The 16252-nt window shown below is 48.1% G+C and overlaps 1 protein-coding gene across 10 annotated transcripts in view; it reads left to right on the plus strand.

The window, feature by feature from the left end:
- TNRC6C (trinucleotide repeat containing adaptor 6C) overlaps positions 1-16252 on the plus strand; it is a 133816-nt gene that overhangs the window by 75708 nt on the left and 41856 nt on the right. For 9 of the 10 annotated variants that reach the window (XM_032961137.2, XM_032961142.2, XM_032961136.2 and 6 more), the window contains 2 exons: positions 10325-10430; positions 10857-10878. In XM_032961137.2, the coding sequence (XP_032817028.2) occupies positions 10325-10430; positions 10857-10878 (128 nt within the window). Of the gene's footprint in view, positions 1-2813; positions 3699-10324; positions 10431-10856; positions 10879-16252 lie in introns of those variants that run through there. The other variant, XM_032961147.2, reaches the window with a different exon arrangement.

Consider the following 16252-nt stretch of genomic DNA (forward strand, 5'->3'; position numbering starts at 1 on the left):
ATAGGTTAAAGTTGGATTCTTTAACCTATCTGTGTGGCGCTTTGAATGTTAGCCCCTTGTATTTTTCCTCTGGGTTACACCGGTTTTCTCCCACATGCAAAACACTCACATAATTAGCACAACAAAACATTATTGAGACGCAACGAGGCTATCTTGTGTAAATAATGGCCATTTTATGATGATAGAAACCCAGTACAGCCCCTGGAATGTCACAGGCCACGTGTAATTGTTTGAAGTGAAAGTGGAAGTCTGGAAGGTAAGGACTCCGGCTCATTGGCTAGACAATGAGAATCTTAAGTCTGAGAGCGTGAAACAGGATGAATTAAAAACAACAGCAGCACCCACGTGCATGCTGGCACTTGTGGCGCTCTGCATTACAAAAGAGCATCTGGCCCCAGTTACAGCTCCATAGGTGTGGTGGGCAGGCAGCAGAGGGGCGGGGCGTGTGAAAGGCACGCTTAGAAGCTGGTCAGGCCGAGTGGTTGGGGGGTTATTGCTGAGCTGGGATGGACCCCCTAGAGCAGTGAGTGGTTCTTAATCTGGGGTGCGAGATGCCCTTTCTGGGGCGGGGGGGGGTGCGAGACATGGCCAGATTTTTTTTCCAAGGTAAATAATCGAAAACACGAATTTAGCACGGGCACGTAAGTACAAGTGCTTTGTTTCATAAAACCCATGTGTTTATTAACATTTAACAATGCTGTTTTACGATTGAGAAGCGAAGGGGGGTGGTCCCCAAGGCTGCAGTAAAGGTTTAAGAACCCCACTGCCCGAGAGCGAGGGAGTTTGAGTGTCTGGGCCCGCGGTCGTGTCGCGTGAGAAGTGGAACCCATCATCGGCGGTGCTGTGGTTACCGTACGAGCGATACGAGCCCGGCGACTTTTGAGTTTTGATTTCCACGCGCGGCCAACAATCGGTAACGATCTGACCCCCATTTTCGGGCCCTTCCCTAGGTCGACTCCGCTTGAAATGAGTACTTGTTGCGTTGTGTAAACATCCGAATTGGGGAGGCAAAGGCGGCCAGGGGTGATAATGTGGCCATACCACAACCCTCTCGTGCACTGTGCTGGGCTTAATAGGTGCTCGCTAACAGCACTTGCCTCGACAGTCTGCGTAGGCTACATGGGGGGGTGGTAGGGAGGGCTTTGCGGGTGTGTGTGTTCGTGTTTGGCACAGTGGGGAGCACAATTGGTGCATCTACCAGACGTCTCAGTCAGCCCACGACAATCTGGGTCCCCGTCACTTGCCAGTTACCCATCCGACACTTCACGAGGCCTCGGAAGTGCACCTAGCCTGGCACAAGCGCCGTCGTGACGTTACCCGCACTGAATGTCGGTTGTTGTTGTTTGGACGTGTGTGTGTGAGAGAGATGGGAGGAAGGGGGAACTTGTGGCTGGTTTGTCTGGCTGGTGAGAGGGGTGATGATGTTGGGTAGAGAGGGGTGATTATGTTAGGGAGCGAGGGGTGATGATGTTGGGGAGAGAGGGGTGATGATGTTGGGGAGAGAGGGGTGGTGATGTTGGGGAGAGAGGGGTGATGATGTTGGGGAGAGAGGGGTGATGATGTTGGGGAGAGAGGGGTGATGATGTTGGGGAGAGAGAGGGGTGATGATGTTGGGGAGAGAGGGGTGTGATGTTGGAGAGAGCGGGGTGATGATGTTGGGGAGAGAGGGGTGATGATGTTGGGGAGAGGGGTGATGATGTTGGGGAGAGAGAGGGGTGATGATGTTGGGGAGAGAGAGGGGTGATGTTCGAGAGAGAGGGGTGGTGATGTTGGAGAGGGGTGATGATGTTGGAGAGAGCGGGGTGATGATGTTGGGGAGAGAGAGGGGTGATGATGTTGGGGAGAGGGGTGATGATGTTGGAGAGAGAGGGGTGATGATGTTGGGGAGAGAGAGGGGTGATGATGTTGGGGAGAGAGAGGGGTGATGATGTTGGGGAGAGAGAGGGGTGATGATGTTGGAGAGAGAGGGGTGATGATGTTGGGGAGAGAGAGGGGTGATGTTGTTGGAGAGAGAGGGGTGATGATGTTGGAGAGAGAGGGGTGATGATGTTGGGGAGAGAGAGGGGTGATGTTGGAGAGAGAGGTGATGATGTTGGGGAGAGAGGGGTGATGATGTTGGGGAGAGAGGGTGGAGCGGTGTGGGGTGATGCTGAGGCGAGGATGGGAATGGCTTGCTGTCTTCTCCGCTCGCTCTCTCAGCCCCCCCCCCTCATCTCCGAGCCCCCCCCCCACCAACCCAACGCCACCGGTTGTGTCACGGACTGTCAAAAACTATTTCCTGTTTTTTTTTTGCACAGCCGCGAACTGTACGCAAAGTTTCAGTCAGGCCTTGAAAAACCAACCAACCAACACCACCGGGTTCGCTTTTTTTACACACACCCCGCCCCCATCAAATGTCGCTTAATTTAACGATTAATTCGCTTGCTCCAAAGTCAGGTTCCACGCGGGGGTTTTAAGGCCGTATTTTAGTGTTTGTATTTTTGATGGGCTTGGGGGGGGAGAGAGAGCCGAGTGTGGGGGGGGGGTGCGTTAAGCGGTTTCTGTTGGGTGGCCCTTTGCAAAAGTGTGCAGCTGGCAAACGATTGCGCCATTCTTGTGGTAATGAAGGAGGGGGGGGCAAGGGGGGAGAGTGGGGGGGAGGGATAGGGGGCCGAGAGGGGGGGGATTCGCATCTCCATGGCAACTGCAGACGTTCCCCCCCCCCCTCAGCGCCCAGCAGCCAATAGCGTGCCGGTCTTTCGTTGTCACGTGGCCCCGCCGTGGTGGTGGTGGTGGGGGGCGGGTGAGGCTAGAGGGCAAAGGTCGCCGCTGCCTCTGCGTGGTGAGTGGCGGTGAGGAGGGAGGAGGAAGAAGAAGCGGAGGCTGCTGCTGCCGCCGCCGCCACCACCGCCGAGTTGTTTTGTGGGCTGTAGGGGCGCAGGAGGGCTGCGGCTGTCCGTGTTGCCGGGGCGGGGAGAGGAGGAGGAGGAGCAGCGGCAGGGAGAGACCGCCCGCTGTGCGCGCGTAGAAAAGGGGAAGCGGGGAGAGGGCTGGGCACTGACCGTTAATACAAAATGGCTGCCGTGGCGTGTAGCAGGCGGACTGTGTAACCTCTGGGACTTTTGGGTGTTTTTTTTCTTTCTGGAAGAGAAAGAAGTAAATCGAGATCACCGAGGAATATTGTCTTGGGGGGTGTTTTTTTTATTTCTTCGGAGAAAAAAAAGCATTTGTTTTTCTTTTTCTGAGACCGTGAACCACGTTTGCACTTTACTACAGAAGCTTGTTCCACCTCCCCCCCCCAACCCACCCACCTCCTCCTCCACCTGGACGCCGTCGTTTCCGTGTGGCCTAAACATTGTTGCCCTTGGTCGTTTCTGCGGTACGCGAGGCGAAAGGCCTCTTTTTTGTTGTTGCTGTCGACTGCTGCTGCTGCTACTACTACGACTTCTTCACATCACCACCACCACCGCCGCCGCCGCCAACCCGGCTCCTCTTGGTGGTTGCATCGCCTTCCTGCTTTCTGACCCGCCCCGCACGCGGGGGGAACCTCCATTTGGCGGACGAGACGGTGTTTTTGTTGTTGTTGTTGTTTGGGAGCGACCACTCCGTTACCTCAAACGGTTAACCCTTCGAGCATCCTTAATTTCAGTTGTTTTTGCCTATCGAAAGGGGGCTACTGTACCAAAGAAATTCTAAAGCTGCAGAGAGATTAATAAAAGGTGAGTGTGCGTTTCGCCTTTGGAACGGCGGATCGGGCGGGCGGGCGCGCGCGGAGGATTATAAGGGGAGTCCGGGAGCAGATTCATTTGCTTTGCTATCTGTTGATTTACAGCTGTACCGTCACACGTCGACCTTCCCTGTTGGGCGCGTGCAATGCTAGTTGACGGCTGTCTGTAGTTTTGGATAATTAACTTCTGATTGTAATTCTTGCAGCTTGCAACGCTGCGTTTCCACCCACACCCACCCGCGTGGTGGAATCGCCGCGGTTGTGTTTACTCCGCCGCGTGTGTTTGTGATCGTTACAGCGTCGTGTTTATTTTTTTTAAACGTAACAACAAAAAATTCCCGACAAAACGCGGTGTGTAACGTGAACGCGAATCGCACTTTTTGTAAATTCCAAAGTGAAGAAAAAATGTGTGTGGGTTTATATTAAAATGCGGATGCGAGTAAAAAAAACCACGTAAATGAAACGTGACGACAGATTTTAAACCGCAGAAAAGACTGAAACATTCCCCCAGTTTTTGTGTGTTACGGTGCCTCGTTGGGCTTTGGATGTTTATTCTTCTTCAATTGACGTTCCCCTCTCTCTCTCTCTCAGCCTGAAAGTTCGCAGGCTTCCAAAATGGCAGTTTTGGTTTTTTGGGGACGTTGCTTCGTTTCGATGGGGTAGGGAAGGGGGGACGCTGCTTCGTGCTCACGAAATCTGCGGCGTTTCTTAAGCCTCGGCGTGCCGTTTTGTTGTGGCAAGTCGGTAGTATTGAGATATATCGATGCATTTCCACATCGCGAAATAAACTGATAATCCGAACGTGTGTTTATCTAAGAATGTGTGTAATAGTACACGTGTTTTTTTTTTATCTGCGAACTGAAGTAAGGTACAGTCACGGCGCATTTAGTTGTTGGGGGAACACCTCGTGTATTGACGCTTTTAAGGCCATGGCTCAAGCTCGGAATGTTTGGTCGTTTCTCGGTTGTTTTTTTTCGGTAACGTGCGTGTCTGTGCTGCGTGCCTGCGCGGTTGCCTCATGCGTTGTGCAAGCAACCCGGGCAGCCCTTGGCCTGGAGGGAGGAACACTAGAGGCCAGCATGCACTCTCTAGCTATATTCTAACAGAGCTTTTTCAAAGTTAACAAAACATTTCTGGCAGTGCGTTGGCAGTGGTGCAAATAACGCCACGCGTTCGTCAGCTACACCCCGTCGCTGCATTGCAGAAGGGCTGTAAATTCACTTTTTTAGTGGTAGTCCTTTTGACAAGTGTCTTTTTTTAAACGTTAAGTTAAACCACGACCAGGTCCCGCATTGTTTTACTGAGGAATAAGAGCATGTGACTTCGACGCGAAACATAGCAGCGGTTTTGTAGTAAATAAACATGGAATTTTCTTTAAATTGGTCAGAGGATTGCAGTTAAAACACGTACACACTCAACTCGTGACTTGTTTCGATGTACAGTAGTTCTAAAAAGAGTGGGTGGTGCTTGGTTTTCCCGTGCGTCCTGAGTTTGATTCCCAGCCACGGTTGGCACGAGCAGCGAGCGATATCTGAACCAGCCCTTTCCCGATTTGTACTCGCCATCGTGGTGAAGTATGGTCCACTAAATCGGTGACTAAAACGGTGCAGTGAATTCGCACAATTATTGTTGTTTTGGAAAATCATGTAATTAGTTAGCCACGTGGTTATTCCTGGCTGTCTTTTTAATCGGAAGGAATGTGGTTAGCTCGGCCATTTTTCTCCCGTGTCAAAATAAAGTATCACTTTGTGGGAAAGTCAGCGGCGGTTGTTGTACGACGGCAGACTCACCCCTACCATAGGAATACGGAATTTTAACCATTGGCACAGTCAGGAGATTGACAATGTCCCCACACCCAGTTTGCCTCCAAAGAGCCCCTGTAAATGCGCAAAAATACGTATTTCTTGTGTTATTTACAGCATTAAAACACATTCCACCTTGTAGACAGACCCAGATTCGGATGGGGGGGGGGGATTGCAGTCTTTGGTGTTATACCTTTTTGTAATGCAAGTTGTGTTGTACCGTACAATATAGGAACATTGAACCCAAACAAGCCCTGGTGAGCCCTCACTATCGCTGTGAAAAATCGAATACCCCGATCGTCACCTCCCCCTCCCGCCCTGTGCTGGGTCGCCTTGTGAAGCCCCGGCTATTCTCACCCCCACCCCCCGAGGTCAACGCCCTCTGACCTTAATTAAAAGCTCAACACTTTAGTCAGTAACATTGCCCTCAACATTACAAATATGTCATCGACAATGTTTCAGGCAAATGGCCCTTCATCTCTGCTATGAAGAAGTATACCCAGAACGTTGCCCTTACATATTGTGTGTTTTTTTGGTCGATGGCTCTCGTTCATAGCAGACGGATGAAGTAGCACCATTTTAAAAAAACGTTGCCCATCACATGTTCCCTTTAGGGCAGGATTGTTGACAAACGTGTTGTTTTTGGTTCATTTTGCTTGTGCACCGCTGCCAATGCAGTGTCGCAAATACATTTTTGACCATAACCGGCACTGCGCGTATCTTGCCCCCCGAGCCCGACGTGCCCGGTGCAACCGGCGTTAACCAGATACGCCGCGAAGGTGAAATGTCGATGACCGCCCCCGTGCGCTCGGTAACGCTTAATGGCTCTCTGAAGTCCTCCCAAAGCCCTCCAACAGCCCTCCCACCCCCTTTCCTGTCGGTAGCGCGGCGTAAGCGCAATTACCAAGCGATGCAGATGTTCTCGCGCGGCCTGCCGCGTTGCCGTCTCGGCCGAGTTTTAATTATCGCGGTAATAACGGCACGCGGCCGTACACTTGTTTACCGAGATGGTGCCGTGGTGCAAAAGGATGCTTGTTTGTGCGCGTGATGCCTGACGCGGTCCGCGCCATGGTGGTGCATGCAGGCGCGATGCTAATCAAACATGGGTCCAACAGCATTGCAACCCTAACATTTTAAATAAACCACGATCCCAACCCAGTCAACTTTGTACTTGATAACGAGGACGTTTTTGTGCTTGAGCCATACCCTCCAGGAGTCGATAGACCATCATTACCTGTCTATCCACTGCTGGATGAAGATCTCAAATTTGTCACCATCTCTGTCCAGTGACAACAATCCACCTAACTCCTGCATGCGTGCTATTTTATCGCTCCATTTAGCCATTCCATTTAATTGGTATAGCCCTGTGAGCCATTCGGCTCTTGAATCGGGTGCAACCGCAACAAACAAATAACTAAAACATGAACAAGAAAACATCTTAAAGTGACTATGTGACTGCAAACAGAAAATCCAGGAAAAAAAACATCAAAATATTCCTGAAATAGCACCGTACACCAATGCTGTGTGCAAAAATCCCAGTGGGATGCAAGTCAAACAACAACAACCACAAGACAACTAATATTAAAGCCATCAGTCTAACTCCGTACTACAATAAACAAAAACATGGCCAAACCAAAAAACTTTTCGAAATCACCAAAATAAAGCCATAAATGCAATGTAACAGTGATCATAGGGACTGTGACCGAATTTTTAACAATAAACTACATAAATAATATCTCCACGGTTGATGTGCTCTGGAGCGTGTCGCCACCGTCTTTGGACTAAACTCTCCACCACAACTGAAATGTATATCGCTGGGAATTACCGTACTGTATGTTCTATATTATAAACGTTCACGCTGTTTTTAGTCTTCCTCGTTTAATAAGATGTTGAATGTGTTACATTCAGTATCTATAATTGTAAGTTAGTAAACAAATTCACAAAAAAACATTCACAATATTCAGCACAATATTGACCATATAGTAAAACACTGTAGTCTGCGCTCCTTCAAAGGAGTAATGGCAAAATTACACAAACTCTAAACATTGGCATTTAGCTCATGAACGTTTTGCCATAAGCATGTGTATTGTATTGCTTTGTTGGCCAGGTCTCCCTTAAAAAACAATCTGGGTCTCAACCTGTCACCTGGTTTAAAGCTTTTGTCATGGTAGCGATGACGATGTTGAGGCTGCCCCTTGGAGAGGGGAAACTCGCAGGTACCGCGAGCACAAATAACTTTCCAAACATCAACCTCGCCCTCGGCGTACTTTGGCAGCGCGGCCCCCTCTATCCTCCAAAGCTCTTAGTAAGACCCGCCGAGATCAGGGCGAAGTCATAACGGTGCCCAAAACGGACAGTGACCTGCGTTTGTACTTAATGCCTGGATCGTGATATGCGTTTTAGAGGGACGTTCATGAAGGAGATGGAGCGATGGAATGCTCTTGTGTAGGTGCGAAGTGGATTATTATAACGCAGGATCATGAGAGATGGCAACGGCTTTTTGGGGGCCCTTTTATCCAGCAGTGGATTGATGATGGCTTTGGTCGTAATAACTGGCGATATAGAATTGGTGAGTGGAGCAAGGTACGGTTGTGCTTTTGTTTTCTGTAAAATAGCCAGCAGCACAAGACTGAAGGAGCTCATTTATAATGAATCACCTTTGCCTTATTTTTCAGAGGAGGACTAAATAAACCTTTAGGTTATGTTTGTATGGGCAGTAAGCCATTGAATATTGCCTCTTTGTTCAAGCTTGGTTAAGCACGTGCTTGCACGTCCTTGTTGGGTTAAAAAGATGTAAACGGTGACCTACTAAGGTATAGCTTTATTTGCGTTGTACAGTATTTTTAGATCGTGCCGCATTTCTGCATTCTTAGCTGGTCGCCGTGTCCGGCCAGTTAAATGAGTGGCTAGAAGCCGTTCGCTCGACGCCCAGCAAGAGCACGTGGCTTCGCTTCCTGAATTAACTTGGCATTTCACAAAATGTGCTGGCACAGAAGTGTGTTACATGTGCTGTGTGAGCTGTGGTATAGTGGGCGGCACGCTGCACTATGACCCCAGTTCCATTTCTGGCCATGGCTAATATTAATGGAGAGCGATATCAGAGCAGGTCCTGACCTTTCCCCAATTTTCTAATTCACCAATCAGCACTGACCAAAATAAAACCTTAACTGGCATGGGGGGGGAGGCCTTCGTCCATGGGTAGATTGGGAAAAGCTGTAATGTTTTTTTATATGATCCTTATGGCGGTACCCTGGGGTACCAAATAATACAAAATGGCTGAGGCAATTAAATATTTAATTTCTGGGACACTATTTTTTCCAGGGATGTACTTAACTGCGACTGGGGTACCAATAAAAACTGAAATCAGTGCTACTGCGATGTCAAAAAACAGCGAGGACGATTGCGCTGAAACCCTGAATGCTCATGCACCATAGTGCATCGTGTACAGCTCGTCGAGATGAGTCGATTGCCGCATCGCCGACCATCAACAGACTAAAAATGACTGCATCACGGATATTTTGCGAGAGCCGGGGTACTATGGTACCCAGGGGTACCGCCGTAAGGTTCATATGTCGGTAGTGGTTTTGGCTTTTAATACAATAACTGGCCACCCAGTTGCGGAACTCTTAATCATCAAGGCTGTGGAATATTTACCGCTGGTGGTTCTGTCCATGTGCACCAGGGAGCCCAGTTACTGAATGCATCACTTCAGATATGGAATTGAATCAAAACTATCTGTATAGATCGTGGTGTAAACAAACTCATTCCGTGTTGCTCTCGAGCACCCATGACCAAACATATAAGCAGGAACGCTGTTTTGTGTCTCCACATACAAACATTTGTTCATTCAGCGTCACGGCTATCCTTACGAACATCCAGCAGCATTTGTCCAAGCAAACTCAACTGCCTTTGACTTTCTTGGTCTCATCAGCAGAATCAGGCTCATAGCTTTGGATTGCACGTGGTACAGCCAGAAAATGCATCGGAGAACTGCGCGGTCCAAGCGGGAAAATCTACGCAGGATTGTAGTATGAGCTGGTTGTTGTCAAGCGTCCTCTTAACCGTACTCCGAGCGATCTAAGCGGATCGTGTTGCGCCACGTGGCTCCGTCTCATTCCTGTCCAGCTCGGCGGCCGCCCGACGTCCGTTTGCGTCGCTTTTGTGCGACTCGCAGACGCTGGCTGTCCCTCGGAGGAGGCAGCTGGCCCCATTGTGTCACCCGCCAACTCTGACCTCTCCTGCGACAGTCGCTAGGGGTTAGGGGTTAGCAGCGAAGGATCATGGGAAGGCTGTTAATATTGGCCTGTCCTCCCTGTGGGTTTGGACAATGGGGGCATTATTTTGCACAGTTGGTGCCCTGGGAGGGGTGAGGCCGCGAGGGCGTGGGCTTGTTTGTGCGGGGCGTCTGCGCTCGCTCCCGTGTGCATAAGTGGAGTGGCGGCTGCCTTTTTGAGAGCGAGAAAAACCGACTGCTATTTTATGATCATTGTAAACCTAGTATGATGTAAATTAGCTTTGAGGCAAAACCGTAATGACCGCAATCACTTGTACAATAGTTAATTTCCCTTGGAGTAAAAATAACCCTCTGGTGCATTGAATGATGCGCATTAAATTGAGATGAATTGAAAATGAGTTGCAGATGTGAGTGCGGGAGGTGTGCGCACTCTATGTGATTGTTTGGCTGTCCGTGCGGTGGTGCTGAGGAGGAATGCCTGAGGTCCGCTCCTCTTTAACACGGCACCCTCGTTCCGGCTGCGGTCTTGCGCCAAACCGTCACCCCCAAATCTCACAACAAACCCCGTGTGTGTCTTGCCAGAGAGAGGGAGGAACAGTGGAAAAAAATAGCGGAGGGGGAGTTGATGGAAGAAAAGAAAAAGAGAAAGCAAGAAGAGAAGAAAAAGAAGGAATCCGCATCTAAAAAGGTGAGCTTGCACAAGGCTGTGCCCCGCTGTGCCCGCCTGCCAGTCTGTGTGCCAGCTCATGTGCCCCGTCTCCCACTGTCTCGCATGCTCGTCTGTCTTCATTGCACGTTCAAGTGGCAGTGGTTGTAGGGTGCAGTAGTGATGGTGTGCCGGGGTGTTTGCGCCCACCACTGTTGAGTTGGGGGGGATCTTTATTCTAACCTTGGTTCACAAACTGGTATGCACTTGGGGCTGTAACTGTAGCAAGAGGGGACGTTCATGTGGCGAGCGCAGGCACAGCCCTTCATCCCCAGCCACCCGCCTCTTACCACTCGGTTGACTCACCCACTCCCACTGCCTGCCTGTGTTTTTCTGTCCCTGTTTGACCCACACTTGGTTTCCTTTTGCTGAACTTTAATCACTGCAATTTTACTCTGTCTCTTGCAGATCTCCGAACAAAAATCCAAAGGTAGGATTTTATCCTTTGTTTTTGGGATGAAAGGTGGGGGGGGAGGGGGATGTGTATCTACAGCGTCTCGGTTATGAGTATAATGCAGTCGCAGTAATACTAATCATAATTTACATTCTTTTGTCGGTAGACTGCTCGTTGAAGGCCTCCCCACACCATGTGAATACTGGAGTGTGGTTATGGTTAATGACAATCGGCAACGCTTACATGTTTAGCGCGAGATTGAACCCTCCTTGGTGATGATCGTTGTTCAGATACCCCAGAAGTCAAGTCGTAATATGTACGGTGCGAAACAAGTTATACATACATATACATGCATTTTACATTCTAAAATTCACAAACACATGCACGTGTTCACTGGCCATGTAGAATAACCTTGCATGTAATAAATAATGAAATCTTGACGGTCTACTGACTCGGCATGTGGCTGTAGAAATCAGACTGTTTGTGGACAACGTTTCGCAATAAAATCGTAACAAAAATATTTAAGGGCAAAGTTTCAAACGAAACAATGTATATGAAGTATTTGGCCTGCAGTATGCAAACATCCAGCGATTCCTGAGGAATTGCAGTGTGGTCATATTGTCTTGCAGCAGTGATCGTTGGTGAATACTGTGCTGATGAGTCCCAATAAGAAAAAATGTTCAACAGTTGTGTATCACTGCTGCTTGTCAATCATCAAATTTGCGCAAATCTATTTTTATGGTGACCATAGGCACGAGAACCGCAATGCAGTTCTTCAGAACATGCTGATGTGCATAACACAAAAACCAAAGAGGAAGTGCCCACTCAATCTATTGTTGAATGTGCCAAATCTTGCCAGTACTTAAAAGCTAAGCAGAGTTGGAGTGGTTAATTGTATTTGGATGAGAGACTGCCTGGGAGAAAACACCAGGTGTGGTCGGCTTGGGCTGCTGCTGTGTGGTGGTGGTCTAGAGGTGACAGCACACCAATAAATTCCCAATTGTGTCTGCAGAACTTTGTATGCCTTATACTTTTTCTCTGGGTTTTCTGGTCATGTCTTGCACAAAGCTGAACACTCTTCAGTGGTTTTGGCTAACAGCACAATGTAGCATTACCCTCCTGAAAAACGACCTTGAGACTCGTTGAGACTTTGCTTTTAAAGGTAAATGGCTTATTGTGTTACAGTCCAACATCGTGTATCACACTTGCTGGAGACTGAGGTATTGGTGTATATGTGGAAAGGTCAGATATATTATACATGCATAGCGAGTGATAATACCATGCACAAATAGGTCACTGGACAAATTAAAATGCACACTGTTTTAAACATGGGAAAATTATTTGCACTTTATTACCGTATAAATGTCCAAATGATAAGCCGCTTTTTTGCGCTATCATTGGTGGCCAGGTCTCTTCTGAAAATAAGTTAATGCTTCTGTGGGCTTGGCCTCATAGGATAGGGATGGTTTAGTTTTATATGTTTGAGCGATTTGTTTACCTTTCATGTACTCTGCACTCGTAATGTTTTTGTACTGTTATAACGTTCTTGCCCACCCCTACTGGAAATCTGTGAAAGAGCTTCATAGCTCATCAGATTCCTCCAGTATAAATACATTCTGATTCTGATTTGTGAAGATCTGTGGATAATGACAGTTACACCATGGATAAATATTGCATGGGTGTGAGCGGTTAATTGTTTCAAGGCGGATATGTGACGTTCCACTGAATTTGTAATGATGTTGGTTTGAGCTTTGGTGCTGGTTTGAGGGGAGGCTGCGTTAAGCTGGCTTGGGGAGTGAGTGGAGCAGTGTGGCTTATTTTAGATACCGTGACGTCATGTGCACTGATGTCATTGGGTGTCTCTTGTGAAAATTAATGCTGCCGGCCCGCACGTAGCCCTGCCCTACTTGCCTGGTATCTCTGAGTTCAACGCCTGCTTTTATGGGACTAAATACAGCATTCAGATGTAGGCATGTATGAATATGTAGCTTTGGTTTTGTTATTTGTCTGTTGCAATTGGATCAAAGTACTTGTTTACATCGTGTTGGGGGATGATAGCACCTCTAGTGGCTGCAGGGTTTTCTTTTACCAATCACAGCATTAATTTTAAATCCCTTTGCCAATCCACTGATGGCTGAAAGCTTCCCAATTTCATGCTTATCCCGGGTATTGTTTGACCGTCCTTCATGCTTCTCAGTGTGGATTGGTGAAATGGTTGGGCCCAGGACCAATTCAGATATCACCCGATGTTTATCGTTGTGGGGAATCGAACTCGGGAGGTTTGGGTTTTGTAGCCCGGTGCACGAACCACTGACGAACCGCTCCAATACACAGTATCACGATTTCAATTAATTCCTTGTTTCGTTCGCTCCCTTGTTCACCATGGGACGTCGGTGCCATGCTCTCGGCATTTGGATTGCACACTGGCAGCAGCTCCTGCACACAAAGTGTGCAATTGGTGCAATTTGTTATGCAGATGTGGCGCGTGTGGCGACCACGGCATTACCTGCTGCTTTGTGGCACTGTGCTGTGGGCTGTGCTTTTGTTGCTCGCTACTGGCTTTTTGGCTGGGAGCCCGGTGCTGGGAATGGCTCTCGCCGCATTCCACTCGCAGAATACCGTGCTGCGGTGTGCGAGGTTGTTATGTGATGGGGAGTGGAAGTGTCGTGTTTTGCCCAATGCGCTACGAACCCGGCGGCCAGCATTCGATTCCTGCTTTTGGCCAAAATCTGTGACCAAAATCTCTGACCGAAATCTGAACTGTCTTGAATTTTGACCTTGATATCACCATCAGGTCACGCTTTCTAAAACAATTGCTAGGTTTACCAGATGTTATTGGCTAGAGCACATATATGCTGCACATCTCAGTTGTTCACCATTAGTACTGCATTTTCCTGTTCCATTGTTTGTGTAAGCGGCAGTTCATCCGAGCCGCTTGCGGGGGCTGTATTCAGATGAGCGTCACCACTGAGCAAACTGCAGGTAGTTGTATAGTTTTACTGTTGTTTTTGTTGTCATTGCCGTCATCTTGGTTGTTGGGGAGAGGTTAAGTCCGCCCACTCTCTCGGTAACTATCTCCGAGTGGTCTGTGTACAGCTGTTGCTTTATGTTTTGTTTGGGTTGGCAGATCACATGCGTTGGGGTAAAGCACACATACTCCAATCTCTTGCAAGAGTCTGGCCGGTGTGGAAGTCGCTTTATATACCCTCCAGAGCAGTGGATCTCAGTGTGGTTCTCGGACCGCGACGGTCCTCTAGATAGTCCGTGGGTTGACACAAATGCAGTTTGATCCGGAGATAATGACAATGTTTCTACCTTTGGTTTTGGACATTAATTAATATTTTACTTAGGATATTGAATAAAAAATACGTTTGGTACTACCATGATTAAACTACCCTAAACCTCAGATCTAAATGCCGCCCCCCCCAAAAAAAGCTTATAGCTGCATTTTGTATATTCTGGTAATATTAATGATTTAGTATTTCTGGTATTCCGAGACAAGCGAATGCGTTTTGCCACCAGAGGTGGGCAGCTGGGTGGTTCTCTGGCCAAAAAAGTTTGACGAACACTGCTTTAGAGGGAACTCTGTAGAGTGATGTGTAGCGGGGAGGACCTTCTGCCACCAGTGGCAAGCAGCTGCAGGGCTGCACCTTTACCTCTTCAACTTTTACCACTCATCTACTGCAAAATATGAAGCTATATCTTTTTTAAACTGGGAGCCTATTTCTCATCTGTCTGAGCCAATGTTTTTATGCATCACCTTAATGACAAACTGTAAATATACATAAGAAATAATGCAATCTGCACATTCTTTATTTTGAAGCCATTGACACTGTGAATTGTAACTATGGTGAGTCGCGGGCGTGAATCCCCATCGGTCCGTGCTGTTAACTGCCTGCCCCAATTCAAATTCAGGCTCAACATTTTGGTTTTAGCCTCTGCCCATTATTGTGTTGTGTCACTGTCCAAAAAATATGCCCACTGTTTCTGCGCAACATTTTGAGATGTGCTTTCACATTTAGACACTGCAAGTCCCAGTTGCCCTCTTAAGTGTATCATTGTATCACCTTTGTTAAGCGTTGTAAAGATAAACGGCGACAACAACAAAAGCAACCTTTTACATTGGCACATTTCCAAAATTTGGTTGTAAGTCGTGCACGCCCATGTGAAAGTGCATACCATGTGTTTGCATACACTGTCGATGGCCACGATAGTGGATCGATGAACATGCCCGGAGGTTTTAATACAAAAACAACTCGGGCTTCTACGTTTATTGTGTTTGCTAAATATTGAAACAGAATTTAGCACAAATTACTGTTTCATAACGGGCTATTGATTGACCTTCCTCATGATAACACAACTCATAACATATCCCGTTTTGTGCGTTTTCATGTTTTTCGTTGTCTTGCGTAATGCTACCCAACGTAACTTTACGCTTGCCTTGTTTAAACATCGCTCGGCCTCCGCCGGGCAACGCTAATTGCGGCGCACCTGGCTTGCTCACGGCTAGTCCCTTTGTTTATGGGCGTGCACTAAATTGACGTGCACCACCACCAACACCTGTTTGGAGGGTGGGGGGGCTCTCCAGTGTATGGAGGGCCTCCGGAGAGAGAGGAGGGGGGGGGGGCTTTTCAACCTTTTTTCGTGTGTCTTGGAAGAAGTGCGAGTACTCTTGTGTACCCGCACCACATGCGACCTGCCGACCAACGAACTTGGGTGGACAAATACTGCTGGGTGGACAAAGACTCGGGAATTTTAAGAAGATGTTTTCAACTGCCGCGGCAAAAGATTGATTCGAACCTAGGACCTCTGGATTTCACTGAGCTAGTCATTACACCAGGGCAGCATCCCTTGCATAGCGGAAACTTTAAAAAATATGAAACTTAAGATGAGGGCTATGTTCCTCAACTCTCTCCCGCAGTGATTTTTTTCCCCCGGGGGTGGGGGGGGGGTCCGGAAAAGGGAGTAGGAATGGAGAGGCAAGGCAGCTGGGCTGGAAATGGAGGCAGGGACTCCACCTCTGCTAACGTCACCGAGCATTCGTAATCCATCATAATCCAGGCGCAGTGTCATCTTACAAACGGGGCATGCCTTGGGTGTACAGTGCGGCACGGCAGCCATTTTTAAAAAATGTTTTTATCTTGTGTAACACTGGAATGCAAATGACATCAGAGTGCGTTATTTTGCGCCAAAGAATTAGAGCAAAATTATTGTTATCTGTGATCCGATTACCTGCAGCTCTGTGGGAGTGGTTGGATCTGCAAAACATTCCTTCCGTATTATCCTGTAGCTCAATTCTTCCTGTTATCTCCAATTATCCAAATTTTCCTTACATTTATATGGATTGAGTTTTTGGATAACCCTACGGATACTAGAATCCACGATATACGTCCCCCACATCAACACAGTA

The sequence above is a fragment of the Petromyzon marinus genome, chromosome 26, assembly GCF_048934315.1.
Source record: "Petromyzon marinus isolate PM22_M1 ecotype Great Lakes invasive population chromosome 26, UKy_Petmar_22M1.pri1.0, whole genome shotgun sequence".
NCBI lineage: Eukaryota > Metazoa > Chordata > Hyperoartia > Petromyzontiformes > Petromyzontidae > Petromyzon > Petromyzon marinus.